General features: G+C 40.6%; 1 protein-coding gene across 2 annotated transcripts in view; it reads right to left on the reverse strand.

Moving 5' to 3' along the window:
- pde4ba (phosphodiesterase 4B, cAMP-specific a) overlaps nt 1-15,758 on the reverse strand; it is a 194,904-nt gene that overhangs the window by 135,994 nt on the left and 43,152 nt on the right. For both annotated transcript variants that reach the window (XM_010872402.3, XM_010872405.4), the window contains one exon: nt 5,519-5,745. In XM_010872402.3, the coding sequence (XP_010870704.2) occupies nt 5,519-5,745 (227 nt within the window). The remainder of the gene's footprint in view (nt 1-5,518; nt 5,746-15,758) is intronic.

Genomic DNA, 15,758 nt, shown 5'->3' on the forward strand with positions numbered 1-15,758 from the left:
ATGCTAACCGCTATGTTTAAATTCATGATGGCTACTGCTAGTCATTCGACTGGACATTGGATTTGGGAAAATACCCGTGGGAATCAAGACGACAGCTGTTTTAGATGTAGTGTTCCCACAAGAATAGAGACAATCCTGGCTGCCTCTCTGGCCTCGACGTGTGCGACCCAACGGGAGCACACAGGAACACGCAGGAACACGCAGGAACACGCAGGAACGCTAAACCGCCTTAGGGAGGGGTGCTGACAGTCAGGGGAGACGGACCAGAGAGCATCAACCAGTGAGATCTTTCCTTAACACAGCCCTGGTTTTCTCTGACATATTTAGTGTGTACAGGATTTATACCTTTTCAGGATTTATAAACTAGGTGGTTGGTTTCAGTATGTCAGGAATGATGGATTTGAGAAAGTTTTTTTTTATTGTTTTCATATTTGTTTTTGATGGATATTCAGTTTGCAACTCCTTACTGAATGAATGTTGGATACATCCGTAATATCGATTTTCTTTTTTCATGTCCATTCTGTGTGCTGCTTTCTCTCATGAGTCATTTTCTGAGTTTACGACGTGAAAGCGTGGGGGAATGTATGAAATGATTTACCATGATATAAAAGACTTGAACTTAGAGTTCAAAGCGAATTAAATAAGTAAGTAAAGAAAATTGGCATCTGTTAAAATTGGCATCCCTTAGTGTTTGTCTAATCTGGGTTTTTGGAAATAGTTTGTTTGATTCAAAATCTAACATGGTTATGGGTTGAGTAGAATACATCTTACCATTTTGATTTGGTTTAGCTAAGAAATAACTAATTTGTTGGGATGAATAGTGACTATGATAATGTGACTGTTCAGTTTGTTTGTGTGATATTTGGTTAGAAGTAATCATATAAATCCGAGGCATTATGGAATAAGTGGGTAAAAAGGTGCAGGAAGCACATTTTGTTATTCCTTACATGCTTACTAAGTTTTGCTATGTTTTAATTGAAACTGAGAAAGTAATTCTGCATCAAGTTCTATTCTAGAAAACCAAGCTGAAAAGTTTTACATAGACTAAATTGTAAAGAGAGGTACAGACCCCCTGGAGTGCACTACTCACTAACACAAACACCAGTGTGGGGGGGTTGGGGGGCTGCTTGAAATGGGTTTTTGACTTGTTTGAACTCCTTAGAGAAGAACAGATTCACTGGTGACATTATCAAAATTGTGTTTTCTAATTCGGCTATACTGAATACTTCATTATTCTGGTTTTGACTTAAAGGAACCGGAAATGTCAATTCCATGTTTATTTACATTTTCAATGACCCTTCATAATTTTTTATAGACATGTGAACTTGTACTTAATTTCTGTCCTAAAAGGCAATTATTGGAATGTTAACAGTTAACAGATGTTTCTTTAAGGTGTGAATGCTGGGACAAAAAGATTTGCTTGCTATTGCCTAGCTGGTTTGTTTCTCGAGATAACACCACTCTGTCATGTGAGATGGTCCCAGACAAGATTGGAATGTGTCCCTAATTGATAAGGGGCCTCTTCTTCAATACTAGTGTTCGTTATCCTTAGGTCAGTAAACCAGCTCTGGGGAGATAGGGCATGGGGGGGGGGGGTTTATGATAGGAGAGTGTCTTTGATGTGCTACGATAAATAAGAAGAGACTGAGAATTTCACACTTATTTCATATTGTTTCATCTTGTAGAGAAATTAGGTAAAATAACAGTTATGTTATTTGAGCTTCAAGATGGTATGAAATATTTTGATTGGCAATAAGATATTTAATCATTTATGTGAAACAAAAGTGAATTTGATTGTAGTTCTGAGTCAAAACAATCAGATGTAATTATATATCAACGGAGATCTGATTGAAAAAAATTAGGAATTGAAGTCACTGAGGGTACTAGTAACCATCACTTCTGACCTGGCCTGCAGCTATAGAGCCCTTAGATAAAACTGGTCATTTTGGCATTCACAGAGGAGATCACAGATTCTCCTGAACTGGCTGATAAAGCAGTTAGAATGAGGGACAACACCTTGGAATATACATCCGACTTTTACGTTCTGTTACATTGGCCTGCCAAGAAATGGTTCATAACTGACTGTCTGACGTTTGGAGGAGCAGAACATTTGTGATGATTTTGGAAGCACATCTTATTGGAACCATGAGAGGACTTTTCAGTGAATCAAGCAATTGGGCTTTGTACCAGTAACAGAGGGCTTTGTACCAGTAACAGAGGGCTTTGTACCAGTAACAGAGGGCTTTGTACCAGTAACAGAGGGCTTTGTACCAGTAACAGAGGGCTTTGTACCAGTAACAGAGGGCTTTGTACCAGTAACAGATGTATTTAGCGATTGGTGTTTACACACCCATGTGTCGATGCAACTTTCCGCATACTGTCAGTATATATGTGTCCCCTGAAATGACTTCCTTTGACCAGTGTTTTTACATAAAACTTTTTGCAATACTATGTTATAGTTTTGTATAATGAAAATGTGTGGTCTTGGAGTTACAATGAAGGTAATGTTCTAGAAGCGTGTAAATGAGGATCCAGACATTTCAGATTTGTTCCGTTCTCTAATCATTAGGGTAATTATATCAACAGGGTCATGTTGTTAAAGAGTAATGTTTTGTTGAAGTCTACATCCTAATGAGTAAATTGTTTCAGGATTGATAGCAAGGGTTGATTTGGTATCAAGAGGATGGAATGTTATGGACATTTTTGAAATAAGGAACATTTGAGAATAGTTTTTTCTATTACCTGGTATGTAAAAAATCGGGGCCTAGCCAGAGGATTTTAACTAGGGCCTGTTTGACAACCAAATGGTTTTGCAATCTTGAGAGTTCATTGTATGGTGTAACTTTTCAACCCACAGCCCATCTGTATTCAAAATCAAGAACTCCGTTGGTTAGCCAGTTAGCAGGTAGCTCAGAAGTTCAGACGAAACAGTAGAATCGCTAAGATTATCCATCCGGTCATGGCAACATGCTGAAACCAGCTGTTTCATATAATGTTGCAGTATTGATCGCACACCCGGTCGTCAAGGGAGAGTGTCATTAAATTTATTGTAGTATCTGATAATGGTTCATGATGTTACAGACTCGATCTTACAAACTTGATCGCATCCAAATCAATCTCAAAGAATCTTCCGGTCGTCCTCTACTTGGACATCGCAGGACAGAACACACAACACAGTACTGTAAGCCCATTGGCTGATTACTGTTACGCTTTGACTGAACGTGACTTCCTGTGTACGGATAAACAGATGTTCTGCTGTAAATTAAACATAAGCATATATTCATACACTTCAACATTAGTAAATGGTAGATAATCTACCTGATCAGTAGCTACTTTTAAGAATTGGTCAAAGTGTATTCCGTTACCTAGCTCAATTTGATAAGATAATTCAGATGATGTTTGGAAACATGTAATAGCCAAACACTATAAATGGGGATTGAGTCCTAAGGCTTTCACAACAGCTTAAGCCAAATATTATAATGTTCAAAGTAATCGGTGTCCTTAAAACATTAATTTAATGCAGCCATTCATTACACAGTAATGTGCGTTGAAGTAAATATATCTTTCAATACATTATTAAAAAGTAACTCTCAACCCAAAGTCAGCCTTTGTCCCATTCATACAAAATAGATTTTCAGATGAGTGTGTATTATCATGAGGTCATGGCATTCACTATTAATTATTTGATGGAATTTTTGGTCACAGAGGAAACATCCATCAAAGACATCCAGCAAGCAAAAACAAGCAGACCAACAAGCCACCAAGGAACCTTTCCACAAGCAAAGATATCTGACATGATGAAAGGGGCGGAAGAGAAGAAAAAAAAACGTCCCAACAACCATTGAAAAGCTAATCATTCATTTGATCTGTGAGGTTTAGCAGTCGAGGAACCTCAATACAATGTAATGTCAAGACCTCCGGTCCATTCAGGAATACACAAAGCAGCCAATTACATGAGACTGATGGAGAACCTCGGGAGAATCAATGGTCGCTACCACCACCAACTGTCTGACAGTCAAAGGTTCTGTATCTTACAGTCCAGGGCCAGTTGAACTTCCAGCTACACACAAAACTTCCCAGGCTAAAAGCATCTGAAAGATTTGCTTACCACTCATCAGAGCCATTTAGTAGTCTCTTCTGAGTCACATGAATGACGTAAGATCACCAAAGTCTTGGCTGCTGCAATCCACTGACAAAGGTTTAAAATCTTTGGGACTCACAAAATGAGTGTCATTGAAACAAGTAAGATTATATTAATAATTGTCAGGAGGAAGTGTTCAAAATGTGGCAAAAGGTCAATTAAATAGTCAAATGAAGAAAAAACCACAATGCTCATTCACCATTTAAAATTAAATATGTAATTATAACAAAGTAAAACATTTACATTTCAGCCCACAATACATTTCTTCACAATAACCCCTCAAAGAGATTTTACATTATGGAGAAGCGAACAAGGTACATTATCCAGACAGGGACTATAACATGTTTTTGTGAAATACCACTTCCTGTTGATAGTCCAGCTACCACCTATCGTAGTTATTGCACTTTCCATGTGGAATTACATGAAAGAAATGGCAACATATCTTTTTGCTCTGTGACAACATTTTTGATTTGCAGCAAGCTTTAAAATTGCAATCTTTTTTTCAAAAGCAAATTGGAAAAAAATGCACTCCAAAACGATCTCCCACAGATGCTGGTAAAATGCTTTGTAACATAGGCCAACCAAAATGCCAAGACTTTGCCTGCATGTGTGGGTTGCATCTGGGTAAGGAGAACTATGAGCCACTGCGGCCCCAAATTATGACATTTATGGACCCCAACCATATTATTGGAATATATATATTGTTCGTATAGTGGTTAGCTTAGAAAGAACATACTTGGTTGAAAATCAAGTGAGAAAGAGAAGCTTTATTAAAAGCACCACAGCAGATTTGATCAATTGATCTCACTGTAAAGATGGTTGCTAGCGGTTATGTACATTGAAGGGCGTGTCGAACTACTGTAGCACAGATCACATCTCCCCGACAACCCCCATGCCAGATGGTCAATGCAAACATTTGACATTCATGAGGTTGGCAGACTGACCTACACAGAGAGAATCTAAACACAGATATTTCTCTTGTTCTCATAATCTAGGCACATGCACATTTCAATGAAACGTATATTCATATGATTCCACAACACCAAAGTTGCCCAATCCTGCTACACATCCAGCCTTCGCTTCCCTCTTCTCAAAGGGGTTCCCACTTAAATAGCTCTCTCAGCAGACAGCAGCATCGAAAGATCATAACAGTGCTCCTCAGAGACCCCCGATACTTGTTACAACAGTGGATAGTTAGAGTAATTGGGCCAGAAGGAGCCATAATAGGTATATCAGTGGGTAATCTAGGTCTAACAAATGGTGCTAATAGGAGTAATTGTATGAAATGGTACAGTAACTCTCTCTGGGCTTCAATTGGACTTATCACCGAAGGACTAGGGTGGAAATGAACGGAATGTTGATTGGGTGTGTACTCACCACTCGGGGTCAACCGGCGTAATGTCGATGCGGGGCGGGGGGCAGAAGGGGAGGAAGGTGGGCCGGACAACCCAGTCATTGTCGGGGGTTCGCGACCTCTCGGCCTGTCGCCACGACAACGAGGGCAACTGTAGGTTGCCGGAGAAACGCCGGCGTCCCCGTCGTAGATCCACGCCCAGCGTACAGGAGTACTCACTGACACCCGTGTCCAGAGGCTCTTTACAGTCCTGCAGAGAAAGAGAGAGAAAGTAAAGAGAGGGAGAGAGAAGAGAAAGAAGAGATACAGGAGAGAGAGCGTAGTAAATAGAGACAGAGAGGAGAAAGTGTATAGGGAGAGTGGAAGATGTGATAGGTAGAAAAACAGAAAGCAAAGACAAAAAGACAGCATTTGAATGAAGAACAATAGATGAACATGGGAGAACGTCATGTGGATGATACAGTTCTATGTGCTCCATCTTCAAGCCTGGTTTCTTTGGCCACTAAGAGGCACCATAGAGCTTATTTTCAGACAGCATTCCTCTGATCAAACAGAGAAAGGCAGCCTGGGGTAATAGAAAAGGACATTGTAACATTTAACATTGTCTCCACGGCAAAAGCTTCAGTTCTGCCCACTAAGGGTAAAGGACATATATAATAATAATAACAACAACAACAACAACATTTCCTTTATGCACCGATTTTCATTACCAAGTGAATCTCAAAGCGCTTAAAAAAAAATCAGTGGCAGATCCAAATTTGTCTTCAACAGTTCACAGAGAGTTAAAGGCGCACAGAAAACTTAGGTTATAGTTATGGCTATGAGCCTACACTATCATGATCTTCTGATTTCAAGCGTCCAGGTGAATAGCTTTTTCGCTCAGATATGAGACGCTCCAGATGTTAATATCTCCAAGACTAGTCTAGTGAGAGAGGCTCCCAAGTCCAGTGGACACAGCTGCACCCTCACCTGCCCCACTCAACCACAGTACCTGGGGAATTCAGTCTGACTCAGGCCCTGATAGAGGGGATGGAAGTACAAACAATTTGCACGGATGCTGCTGCCAAACACAGATAAATGGTTTGGTTCCAAACTGTGGAAAACAAGCGCTTCAAGGATGTGGTCCACAAAATAAGAGCCTAAAAGTTGTTTTTTATAGGCATCTACTTTTTCAAAGCAAAGCCTATCACAAGTAATTTCAATTCCACAAGGCCTCACTTTTGTTCTTACATATTCATTATCTTATTACTCTCAGAAGATGTTTATTTATAGACTACTCCAAGAAATGTTCACCCGGCACAGCCAGAAGGGGACTGGTCACCCCTCTAGGTTTCTTCCGAAATGTTGTCCCCTTGTAGGAAGTTTTTCCTAGTCATTGTGCTTCAACACTGCTGTTGTTTGCTCCTTGGGGTTTCAGGCTGGGTGCCTTGAGAAAGCACTTTGTGACAACTGCTGCAGTAAAAAGGGCTTTATAAATAAATATGATTGATTGAAGAAATGTATGCATCTTTGTTCAATTATCTGCACTCAGAGTTAAGAAAATTATTTATATATTACAAATATTTTATAAAGAGACAGGTAAGAACAATTGTACATAATGAAATATGATTAAAAACAACAAGAGGTATTGGATAAGAGGTCGATGACAACTAGGAGACAATAGATGGAGCTGGTGTACCTGCAGGAGAGAGCTGAGGCTGTGCCTGAGAAAGGGGAGTAGTGGCCTAGAGAAGACAAGGCAGTAGGGGGCAGTAGTTACTTTGCTAAAAGAAACCAGCACGTCAACAATATTAATCTAGACAAGTAAGCATAAAATACATTTGTTAACAGGCCAAGTGTGTTAGCCACATTCAGTCACTCCTCAGTTGTCCTGCAATCATGAATTTTATCTGCCACGTCTTCAAACATTCTGGTGTAGAATCTATTTAACGGAGTGACCTTATGTGCCATATTTTGTGTGCTGTAGTGAGTGGTCAAAGGGCATGGATGAAGCTCTTAACGCTGGTATGGGGTTTCATTCATAGTGATCTCCGGCCTTCCCAGTAAAGTAATAAAATATGAAGAGAGTTGGGAGTGATTAAGAGATGGAGGGCTTACAGCAAGGGAAAATAAAAAGCATAAAGGTATAGATAGTGAGATAAGTTGGAGACATTGGAAGGAAAGAAAATCTGCTTTAGTGCTACGATTATCAGCGCATGTGGGGGAGGGAGACTCCAACACAGTAGTATACGTGGGCAGACGAGCAGAGCTGGATGAAACAGCACATCACTACACAATATATACACAGGTAGATATCCATCTCTACCTAAACATACAGTATCTCACAAAAGTGAGTACACCCTTCACATTTTTGTAAATATTTGAGTATATCTTTTCATGTGACAACACTGAAGAAATGACACTTTGCTACAATATAAAGTAATGAGTGTACAGCTTGTAGAAGAGTGGAAATTTGCTGTCCCCTCAGAATAACACAACACACAGCCATTAATGTCTAAACCGCTGGCAACAAAAGTGAGTATACCCCTAAGTGAAAATGTCCAAATTTGGCCCAAAGTGTCAATATTTTGTGTGGCCACCATCATTTTCCAGCACTGCCTTAACCCTCTTGGGCATGGAGCTCACCAGAGCTTCACAGGTTGCCGCTGGAGTCCTCTTCCACTCCTCCATGACGACATCACGGAGCTGGAGGATGTTAGAGACCTCACGCTCCTCCACCTTCCATTTGAGGATGCCCCACAGATGCTCAATAGGGTATAGGTCTGGAGACATGCTTGGCCAGTCCATCACCTTTACCCTCAGCTTCTTTAGCTAGGAGGTAGTGGTCTTGGAGGTGTGTTTGGGCTCTTTATGTTGGAATACTGCCCTGCAGCCCAGTCTCCATAGGGGATCATGCTCTTCTTCAGTATGTCACAGTACATGTTTGCATTTATGGTTCCCTCGAAAAATTGCAGCTCCCCAGTGCCGGCAACACACATGCAGCCCCAGACCATAACACTCCCATCACCATGCTTGATTGTATTCAAGAGACACTTGTCTTTGTACTGGTTGCCGCCAGACACGCTTGACACCATCTGAACCAAACCAGTTTATCTTGGCCTCATATGGTCTTGGCCACCGTGCTGCAGCTCAGTTTCAGGGTCTTGGCAATCTTCTTATAGCCTAGGCCAACTTTATGAAGAGCAACAATTCTTTTTTTCATATCCTCAGAGAGTTCTTTGCCATGAGGTGCCATGTTGAACTTCCAGTGACCAGTATGAGGGAGTGGGAGAGCGATTACACCAAATTTAACACACCTGCTACCCATTCACACCTGAGATCTTGTAACACTAACGAGTCACATGATACCGGAGAGGGAAAGCGCTAATTGGGCCCAATTTGAAAATTTTCACTTATGCGTGTACTCACTTTTGTTGTCAGCGGTTTGACATTAATGGCTGTGTGTTGTGTTATTTTGGGGGGACAGCAAATTTCCACTCTTCTACAAGCTGTACACTCACTACTTTACATTATAGCCAAGTGTCATTTCTTTAGTGTTGTCACATGAAAAGATAAATAAAATACTTGCAAAAATGTGAGAGGTGTGCACACTTCTGTGAGATACTGTGTATGTAGAGTGAGGGAATTTTTTTTTTTTTTATCACCTGCTGATTTTGTACATTTGCCCACTGACAAAGAAATGATCAGTCTATCATTTTTATGGTAGGTTTATTTGAACAGAGACAGAATAAAATAAAAAAAAGTGAAAAAATGAGGTGTGCCTGAGTTGGAATTCAACAGACACTGGAATGGAATGGCTGCCATACATGTAGAGATGCTGATTTAAGTAAAATTAGGAGTGGCACACCTTAATGAGGTACAGATTAGGTGATTACCTGAACCAAATCTAATTTAACGAGGAAAAGCATAGAAACCACTGCTGTGGTCATCACTATCCTCTTACAATAGGACCAGCTAGATGGCAAAAACAGTGCAAGTAGTACCTCAAAGGTAATTCAAACGAAAAAATATTTCAACATGATAAAAGAGTTGACAAGAAAAGCATTGAGTGAGGAAAAGAAGGGTTCAATTCTGGCTATACTGGCAGAGGGATACAGTGAGTGTCAGGATGCTTCCATCCTGAAATTTTCAAAGACGGTGGTTCATAAGAACAAGGTCAAGCAACAGACATTGGGGAAAACAAAGCTACAGACTGGCAGAGGGCGAAAACGACCGAGACAGTCAACTCATTCAAAGGTCACAACAACCGTATGATGACAAGTGCACGGCGAGGATGATACGAAACAGGCTCCAACGGGCAGGGCTGAAGTCGTTCTAAGCTAGAAAAGCACCCTTCATCAATGAGAAGCAAAGAAGAGCCAGGCTGAAGTTTGAAAAAGACCATAAGGAGTGGGCCGTAGAGGAATGGAGGAAAGTCATCTTCTCTGACGAGTCAAATTTTCAGCTTTGCCCAACACCTGGTCGTCTAATGGTTAGACGGAGACTTGGAGAGGCCTACAAGCCACAGTGTCTCACACGCACTGTTAAATTTGGTGGATTTAGGATTGGTTAATTTTTGTGCCAGGAGTGGCATAAAGTCACCCAACAGCAATGTGACAGACTGATGGAGAGCATGCCAAGATACATGAAAGCTGTGATTAAAAAAAAATCTTCCTAAGTTAAAACATTAGTATTTTGTTGTTGAAAAATAAATATTTGTTTTCTTTGCATTATTAGAGGTCTGAAAACAATGCATCTTTTGTTGGTTATTTTGACCAGTTGTTGTTTTCTACAAATAAATATTCTAAATGACTATTTTTATTTGGAATTTGGTAGTACTTTTGTCAGTACAGTAGTTTATAGAATAAAAGGAAAAATGTCATTTTACTCAAACACATACCTATGAATAGTAAAACCAGAGAAACAGAATTTTGCCATGGTCTCTTAATTTCTTCCAGAGATGTATATCCATATATATAGACAGCTAACAAATAAAAAGAGAAAACTAAATGAGTGGAGGAACATATGCAGAAGCTCCCATACAGATTTACTGCAGGATATAATTAAGCATTGAAGATCCAATCAGGTTCTGTGGCATGTATTAAAACGCTGAGCAGGACAAGTTACCTGTGACATTGGAACAAGACGGCAAGAGGGAATGCTCAAAGGGACTTTGAAAGAACGATCTTTATTAGGGCAAGTATATCATTGAATGGTTTGATGAGTATGAACATTATGTAAAGCATTTGCTACGGCCTTCAAAGTCACCCGATCTTCACCACCAAATTATGGAATATCTTTTGGCAGAGTGCTGTTCCATCCCTCCAGGAGAATTCCAGTAGCTCGTAGACTCCATGCCAAGGGGCACTGAAGCTGTTCTGGCAATTCGTGGTGGCTCTTTTGATTTGTCACCTGTGTATAAATATAAATACACACTGTATAGACACATACATAGGAACATACAGGAACATATAGGAACAATTACACAGAATAGATGTAACTATAGTAGGCACATACGCATCTCAATGGCACAATCACTGATTGGTTGTAGCTTAATAACTACTAAAACAGGGTACTAAAATTATTCCTCATTCCTCCAGCATTCAGAACAGACTTAGCATGGTGACTGGAAGGAGCAGTACGTCCATGGAGGAGGTTGACTAGGGCGGATCCAAATATTGCTTAGATACGAAAGTGCAAGAGAAGTGGGTGGCAGTGAATGGAAAATGCTTGGACCAGTGAGTCACCAGATTCCCAGGATGCTCCTCTCCTGGACAGGGCTAACCAGTCATGGAAACACTTTGTTTTCCTTCGTGGGAGTCAGGGCTGGGCCGCCTCCTCCTACACAGCCACCTACCGTAGGGGGCCGGCTGGAATCAAGAACGCTCAGCCGGTGTTGAATAGCTTGGCTGCACTGGAGCCTGGTTTCCCAGGTCCATCAATCTGGGGACTTGAATCTGCTTACACTGCGTCTGTGCATGGGGCTACTGGGGGTTCTTCTATTCCAGTGTTCTGTGGACTACTAGTCAGAAGAACCACTGGAGGGGTAAGAGCATTCAACAGCAGGCTAGCATCCAAGTGATAGCTCTGTGGTTAGATCAGTGGAAGGCCGAGACACCCAGACACTGTTCTCCTGAATTGTCAACCATCAAGGAAAAGATTCCCAATTCCAGAGTTTTAGTCTCCTTTGGTTTTTCGCCTGTGACTAATGCATCTGTCTAAGGACATGTGCATATAATTTGTAGACAATTATGACTATTTTTGGAAAAGGCTGTACTTGAAAATAGAATTCACCTAGGTGAAAATGGTGCTCGGATGTTGTTGCCAAACATTGGAAAGGTAGTCAGTCAATTAAAATGATATATGGAAAATATTAGCCCCAACCCATGTAAATCAGTTAATATCATATCTTCTTTTGTTAATCTGAGAGCTCCTCCTACAGTTAAGTGTGGGGAGAGGCCTAATGGGGCAGATTTCAGTAATTAAACAGCAATTGCCTTTCTATCTCTAGTGAATGAATTGTGGACCTAATTGTAATGATACTGTTAAACATCTTAGGGGCCTTGGGTTTCTAAACATACAAAGTATATTGTTTATGTTGGATATTTATGGTACCTGAAACTTGGTTATCAAACAAGACAAATTATATTGACTGTGTATGTAAAGCAAAATGATGAGTAAAGGTGTTTTTTGTTTTTCAATCACCTCTCTGTTTATCTCTTAAAGCTTATCTCCATTCCTAAACAATTAGAAATATTTGCCCTCAGCCTTAACTGAGGAAACAGCGGAAGTGTTGTATATTGCCCACTTTCAGTTAAAAAGGTTATACAGTACTTTTTTTAAATGCAACCGACTTAATAGCCTCAAGAGATCTGAAGCAATTATCCACAGAGATTTCAACATGGACTGGGAAACAATGGATTCAAACAGTACAAAACAGTTCTAGACTGATATAAATATTCTCCCAGATATTTCTGATGCTAGTCAAAAGAAATCTAGCATGGGCTAAGGAAAGAAAAAAGTTCTGACTGGTGAACTCATTAACAACTGAGAAACTTGTGTATGGTTGTTAGAAAGGCAACACATGTAATACTTTGTAAACACATTGATTGCAAGGGCAATCTGTCTAAATTCTGAATGACACTGGCAACCTGCCGTGCCGGTGAACAACACCCTCTCCCCCTCACTTCATTATGGACACCGGTTTTCTTTGATTACTGCTCACACCGGTTTACCCTCATCACAGACCCTATTCAAGTTCCAGCTTCCCCAATATTTCCTGTCAGTTTTTGTATTGGTTCTACCCATTTGTAACATTGTTTTGTTCTGTCCTGTGATTTAGTCTCAGTTATGTCATTTTGTTCTTTTATTAAAATATCCTCCGTTCTCCCGGAGTTTGTGTACTGCTTCATCTTGCTTTAACGTTACAGCCACCACTTTGCCAACATATCATTTTGGATTCTGGGCACATTACAGATTTAAAAAAATATTGTTGATGCCCATGTGCTGCCACTACAGTACATAAGTGATACTAGTGACCTTGATAACTTTCGCCCTATCTCCCAATGTTCTTGGGCTGTCTATCAATCAAATGTATTTATATAGCCCTTTTTACATCAGCAGTTGTCACAAAGTGCTTTTACAAAACACGTGGCCTTAAACCCCAAAGAGCAAACAACAGTAGTGTTGAATTTCAGTGGCTAGGACAAAATCCCTAAGGTGGCTGAAATTTAGGAAGAAACCTAGAGAGGACCCAGGTTCAGAGGGGCGGCCAGTCCTCTTCTGGCTGCAAATTCTAATAATTAATAAATGCATGTGGGCTGTCTATTTAAACTTAGTCCAGGTCGGAAGCATTACAGGATGGACAAGGAAAGGGACAACACGGGGCAGGGGGAGGTGTCAGCACAGTGGCAGCTGAAATCATCAGGTATCGTCTTGATCTGCAACACAACCAGGAGGACTTTAGACAGGGACAGCAACTGATCTTTCAAGCCTGGTACTCCTCAGGTGTGGGCCAAGATCAAGGTTTAAGACAGGGAAAATTTAGAAAATGCATTCCTTAGATTTACAGAGATTTATAGTGGAGAAGGAGAACTGACCCTACTCCCCCAGCACTATAATATAGCAGAGTAAGACCTTGGGACTGAGACAGGGGGTCCAGTGACACTGTGGCCCTACCCGGGGGACAGCACAGTGACAGCACTGTTATAAAACATGTTTCCACCTACAAATACCTTGGGATTTGGTTAGATTAAAATCTATTTTTCAAAACACATAAAGTTGGTAAAGAAGCAAAGACTGAGTTGGCTTAGGCCATAGAATCAAATCAAGTCGGTCTTCTCAGCGTGGATTGTACATGCCACTTTCATGTCAGTTCTAGAGCATGTTGATGTGCTGGATGAAATGCATGCCTCAGCCTCCGTACTAAAACATCTAGATGCAGTCTATCATGCAGCAAAATGTTTTACTACTGGGCATATCTAGGTTTGCTTCAAGTTCTGTAACAGGGTAACAAAGAGGAAGTAAATTGTACAGCAATATTAAAATGTGACAGTTCTAGATTCTCTTGAGGAGATCTTGTGTATCTATGAAAAATGCATCATTGATAACATTAATAATTGTTTGCTGTAACAAAGGGCTCAGCTGTAAAAAAACAACAACAAAAAACACCAAGTGTCATACAAAATAAGTGAATGTTATAAAACTTACAAAACTAGCAAAAAGTGTTAGCAAGGAGCATATTTACCCACCAGAGCTGCCAAAGCAAGTGAACAGAACTACTTTACTGGGAAAAGTATCCATTCTCCCCCCTACAAGTGAACAGTGCCTAGACAATGTAGATGTGTGCCACAGATCTTTTTTGCACATCAACATGGAATGAAAAGGAACATGAGAAAATAATTACAACCAGTATCGTTCGTAAGAAACTCTGCCAGCCACAAAAAATAAGAAGTGGCTGGCAGAAGGATGAAATAAAACTAAAAAACCCTTATTCAGGAGTTTCATCACACCATAATCCCATGTGCATATGCCTCCTTGCTAAAATGAAAACTCACCCCTCATAATGAATAAAATTGAGACTGCTTTGACACCAGATGTATAGTTTGCCAATGTGTAGGTTGTTGTGGCCACCTTTAATGGGTAAATGAATGAGGGACAGAAGAATAAATCAACATAAACTCAAAGTAAAAGACATCGGATGTTTGTCTCCACTAGTCACTCACAAATGGGTTGTAGCCCTAGTAATCCCAATCTTATTCCTCTCTAAAGCTTGTTGCAATAAAAAAATTATAAAAAAAAAACATTTTGGAGACACGCCTGGCATGTTGTTATCATGGATTGCACAATTATTTTGAGAAGTTTTGGAGTCCGGAGTTGACTTGTGAGCACACCACACATAGAATCTTTAAAATGTGTAATTGGTCAGTACATTTCATTTAATGCTTAAAAGACATTTGGTTCAAGAAATTGAATTCTGTCGTTGATTGAACTTATATTCACTACACCATCTTTATTTCCCACTTGCTTCGCCAATGTAAACAAATGTTTCCCATGCAAATAAAGCCTTTACATTGAAATAACAGGACCAAGGCAACAGCTGACAGCAGACCTACTGAGACGGCTACATCACACAGTGTCAGTAAACACTGCTGCTCTGCCAACACTCACCTGTCCAAGTAATTAACACACACAGTTGTGCACACTCAAGGGTTATTTGAATCCCCAAATCAAAGGAGCCGGCATTTCATTGCTTAGGCCATCTAGTGGTCAAAGGAGCAGGACGCTTTCAAAACAAACACCTCTACCTGGCCTTCCCACACACGTACACCTGTCCACTATTCTTCTAGTTCTGCCGGCTAAGACTGATTAGGCAACTGAGGAGGAGGAGGATTTGGAACAGAGAGAACAGAGCAAAGCAAAAGCGGGGGAAGTGAGAAAATTACAGTTGAAAAACAGGAATGAGGGAAATAGTGACCAAGAGAGAGAAGCTCAAGAGATCTTGACAGCAAGTGAGAAATAAAACACCAAAAGAAAAAAAAACACCAAGTCAGCCAACGGACACTGAGAGAATCTAAAAACAGCAGTCTGCACTCCCCATCTCAGACACCAAGCAACAGGGTCACAACCCAAACCCAAATCTACACCTGCGTGTGTAAACGTAGACACAGGCAGACACATTATCACACACACACTGAGCCCCAGGGTTATTTCTCACCCCCACCGTCTCAGCCGTTCAGAGGGCTTGGTTGTCAGCTGGCTGCCCCACCTTAAACCCCATCCCAA

The sequence above is a fragment of the Esox lucius genome, chromosome 8, assembly GCF_011004845.1.
Source record: "Esox lucius isolate fEsoLuc1 chromosome 8, fEsoLuc1.pri, whole genome shotgun sequence".
Classification (NCBI taxonomy): domain Eukaryota; kingdom Metazoa; phylum Chordata; class Actinopteri; order Esociformes; family Esocidae; genus Esox; species Esox lucius.